General features: G+C 34.9%; 1 protein-coding gene across 1 annotated transcript in view; it reads right to left on the reverse strand.

Annotated features, from left to right (window-relative positions):
- The window catches only part of phlpp2 (PH domain and leucine rich repeat protein phosphatase 2), a 105,048-nt gene that overhangs the window by 54,710 nt on the left and 45,338 nt on the right, over positions 1-5,000 (reverse strand). Inside the window, exon 4 of the mRNA XM_073907553.1 lies at positions 2,997-3,187. Within this exon, the coding sequence (XP_073763654.1) occupies positions 2,997-3,187 (191 nt within the window). The remainder of the gene's footprint in view (positions 1-2,996; positions 3,188-5,000) is intronic.

The following is a 5,000-nucleotide window of genomic DNA, read 5'->3' on the forward strand; positions in this document are numbered from 1 at the left end:
TTTAATATCAGTAAAAATACGAAACATACCCTCTCTTTTGCTGGATATCAGTTTTAATAATCGATAATGGCCATTATAAAAGTATAACATACAATAAGTTTATACATAATAGGAAATAAAGGCAAGCGATCAGTCAATGTACAGAATGTAAGCTACGTGATAACATTAATTATTATCTTTGCACTTACCCAAAACACATTACCTGAGAACAAGTAACAATTTCAAATTTCGATGACCAAAGTCGGGGAATATGTCGTTAGATATAGACAACAAGATTAATGAAATATCACGTTTAATAAATATAGAGAGATTAGATCCTGCAGGAGATCCTTGATGAGCAGTCCGACCAGCACAGCTCTTATCTAGGTAGATAGGCTGCAGCACTTGCCCGAGAGTGTGTGTGTGTGTGGTCACGTAATGTGCGTTTTCAGCATTTTGGTGTGGACGGAGAGCTGTTCAGAAACACTGGGTGAAACGCTAGTCTGGACGCCGATCGTTTTCATTCTAAAGCGCCATTTTAAAACTAAAACGCACTAGTGTAAACGGGGCCTCAGACTGGTTTCTTGAACATGACAATAAGTTCGCTGTACTCAAACGGCCTCCACAGTCACCATATCTCAATCCAATAGAGCACCTTTGGGACGTGGTGGAACGGGAGATTTGCATCATGGATGTGCAGCCGGCAAATCTGCAGCCACTGCGTGATGCTATCATGTCAATATGGAGCAAAATCTCTGAGGAATATTTCCAGTACCTTGTTGAATCTGTGCCACGGAGGATTAAGGCAGTTCTGAAGGCAAAAGGGGATCCAAACCGGTACTAGTAAGGCGTACCTAATAAAGTGGCCGGTGAGTGTATATCTTGTATAAAATGCACATTTTGTCATTGCTTTGGAGCAGACTAGCTTATAACCTTCAGGCTAATGATGATAATGAGATGATAATCTCACACTCATAAAATATACTGATGATCTGGCATTGGTTTCCTGTCAGGAAGAAATGAATAGCTCCTTATATTTTAGATATATTGATAGTATTATAGATTGGTTTGGCAAAAGTTCATTATACCTAAATATTGGGAAAACAATAGAGTTATGTCTGGGGAGTCAAAAAAGAAGAGTAGATAATGGACTCTTTAAACCAGTCACCATAAACGGACAAATAGTAGAGCAGGTTTCAAATTTCAAGTATTTAGGCACAATTATTGACAATAAACTAAATTTTAATAGTAATGTAGAGACGGTTTATAAGAAAGAAAGTCAGCGCCTCTATCTCCTCCGCAAATTGAGAAGTTTTAATGTTAGTACAAAGACTTTAAACTTGGCATATAGATCACTTATAGAGAGTGTTCTCACATATAATATAGTTTCATGGTTTGGTAACAAAAAACTTAAACAAAAAAAGAAATTAGCGCAAATTATCAATCAGGCAAATAAGATAACTGGTCACAAACAGCATTCATTGCAGATTTTATTTGACTCTTTTATGGAAAAAAGAGCAGTTGTGATTTTTTAAAGATAATACACATCCCCTTCACTCAGCATTTGAATTGCTACCATCAGGACGCAGGTTTAGAATTCCTAAAGTACGAAGAAATGCCTATAAAAAGTCATTTATCCCAATGGCAGTTGTTGTTCTAAACCGGATCAATGTTTGTAGTGAATGAGGTGGTTACCAAGAATGATTTGCAGTATTGTGCATGGGGCTAATTTGGTTTTTAAACTTTTAACTTATGTTGTTGTCTTGATAAGTGTTATTGTGTCGTTGTTGTATGTTTGTAATTGTTGTCCTAAATCCAGTGTTGAAGAAAAATTTCCTTTCTGTGTCAAGCAGAACGGATAATAAAGTTTAAACTAAACTAAACTAAACTAACATATATAACACAAGCTCAATGTTAGATTTTTGGGGACGTTAAAGGGTAATACAGAAATTCAGAACTCCAGTAATAAGTCCCTGTAGGATTTCGAGTCCAAAAATACATACTTTTTTTTAAAGATTAGTGTAATTTCACAGCGAGACACAAGCAAGCATTGAAGAAAAGCCTTGACAAAATCAGTCATTTTAGGCGACAAGTATTTTAAGAAGTCCCTACAAAATCCTGCAGGGACTGAAAACTGTTTATTTTTGGGGAAAGTGAAGAGTTTAAGTCAGTGCTTCAGCAAAATAAAAACACATCTGTGCTTTTAAATCCTCCGGGCCGGTCGACTGCTAGACGTCCACTTGACGTGTATTACTGTAAATTGAAAGTGAAATGACTGCGAGCTGAAAGCGCCGTCTGAGGTAATCGACAGCCTGAAAAAACAATCCGCAATATTCCTCTAACAGCGGCTGGATGCTCGGACGGTCATGTGCTTCCTCTCTTCCCTCCTCATCCTCATTCATTCACAGCTGTGTTGATGCATCTGCTCTCTGTTATCTGTTCTCGGAGCCTGGGGTGTGTGTGTGAGTGTTTAGTGTAAGTGTATTTCAGTGTGATTGTGTGTGTATACGTGTGTCAGTGTGATTGCGTGTGTGTTTACATGCGTGACAGTCTGATTGTGTGTATATGTGTGTATATCTATGTGTGTGTCTGACTGTGTGTATACATGTGTGTGTCTGTGTGGTTGACTGTGTGTTTGGTTTGTTTGTGCATGCATGTATGCGATTGTGCGCATGTGTGTGTGTGTGCTTTGTTTGTGCATGAATTTGTGAATGCATGTACGTGATTGTGCATGTAGATTGTGTGTATACATGTGTTTGTGTGTCTGTGTGATTGTCCATGTGTGTGTATATAGAGTATATGTGCATTTGTGTGCCTGTGTAATTATTTGTTTGTGTGTGCGTTGGTTGTGTTTGTGGTCCTAGTATTCATCACATTGTGGGGACCAAATGTCCTTACAAATAAACAAATACCAGTCATTTTTTTGGTCCCCAAGAAGAAAACGGCCCATAAATCATCCCCCAAACATGCATTTTTGCAAAACGTGTGTGTGTGTGTGTGTGTGTGTGGACCCCTACCTTCCCTCCGACTAAGGGTAAGATGTGCATCTTTCCAGTCAGGCTGTCTTTGACGGAGGCCACGATCAGACTGGTCCCGCACAGGATGACCTGTCGTTCGGCCCATTTGTGCAGCTGTGTTTTCCCCTTCCTGACGCTGAACACCCCCTTCAGAAGAGTGCGCTCTTGCTGGTCTGCGTTCACCGGTTTCTCTGTGCAGAAACAGACACACAGAACTCAATCAATTACGCCAATAAACTATACAGACGTCATTTATCAAACTAAAAACTGTGTATTTTAATAGTCATTTTGCAAGATACTTGTTTTCAGCTAAAAGTGCAATTTAAAGGCTTAACTAGATTAATCAAGCCGGTCACTGGGCAACACTGGTTTGTTCATACATGCACAGCACAATTCACATTTACAAAATCCAATTTGTAAATTCAGGACACAATTCATAAATACAAGAATACAATTCATTAATTCAAACCACGATGCAAATATACGAACCCAATTCGTAAAATCAAAACACGATTCATAAATATGCTAATCCAGTTTGTAAATACAAAACATGATTCCAAAATACACAAATCCAGAACATAAATTTAAAACTTAATTCAAAAATATGCAAACTCAATTTGTAAATTCAAAACAGAATTCAAAAATATATAAATCCAATTCTTAAGTACTAAACATGATTCATAAATACACAAACTGAAATCGTAAATTCAAAACACGATTAAAAAATACGCACATTTAAAACATGATTCAAAAATACACAAATTACAATTCGTAAATTTAAAACACGATTCAAAAATATGAAAATTTAACACAATTAAAAATCACACAAATACAATTTGTAAATTTATAACACGATTCAAAACTGCACAAATCCAATTTGTAAATTCCACACAAATTCAAAAATACACAAATACAATTCGTAAAAGCAAAACACAATTCAAAAATACGCAAATCCAATTTGTAAAATCAAAACACGATTCGAAAATACGCAAATCCAATTTGTAAAATCAAAACACGATTCAAAAATATGCAAATCCAATTCGTAAAATCAAAACACGATTCAAAAATATGCAAATCCAATTCGTAAAATCAAAACACAATTCAAAAATACGCAAATCCAATTCGTAAAATCAAAACACGATTCAAAAATATGCAAATCCAATTCGTAAAATCAAAACACAATTCAAAAATACGCAAATCCAATTTGTAAAATCAAAACACAATTCAAAAATACGCAAATCCAATTTGTAAAATCAAAACACGATTCGAAAATACGCAAATCCAATTTGTAAAATCAAAACACGATTCAAAAATATGCAAATCCAATTCGTAAAATCAAAACACAATTCAAAAATACGCAAATCCAATTCGTAAAATCAAAACACGATTCAAAAATATGCAAATCCAATTCGTAAAATCAAAACACGATTTAAAAATACGCAAATCCTATTCGTAAAATCAAAACACGATTCAAAAATATGCAAATCCAATTCGTAAAATCAAAACACAATTCAAAAATACGCAAATCCAATTCGTAAAATCAAAACACAATTCAAAAATACGCAAATCCAATTTGTAAAATCAAAACACAATTCGAAAATACGCAAATCCAATTTGTAAAATCAAAACACGATTCAAAAATATGCAAATCCAATTCGTAAAATCAAAACCCAATTCAAAAATACGCAAATCCAATTCGTAAAATCAAAACACGATTCAAAAATATGCAAATCCAATTCGTAAAATCAAAACACGATTTAAAAATACGCAAATCCTATTCGTAAAATCAAAACACGATTCAAACGTACGCAAATCCAATTCGTAAAATCAAAACACGATTCAAACGTACGCAAATCCAATTCGTAAAATCAAAACACAATTCAAAAATATGGAAATCCAATTCGTAAAATCAAAACACAATTCAAAAATACGCAAATCCAATTCGTAAAATCAAAACACAATTCAAAAATACGCAAATCCAATTCGTAAAATCAAAACACGATT

The sequence above is a fragment of the Danio rerio genome, chromosome 7 (genome assembly GCF_049306965.1).
Source record: "Danio rerio strain Tuebingen ecotype United States chromosome 7, GRCz12tu, whole genome shotgun sequence".
Taxonomy (NCBI): domain Eukaryota; kingdom Metazoa; phylum Chordata; class Actinopteri; order Cypriniformes; family Danionidae; genus Danio; species Danio rerio.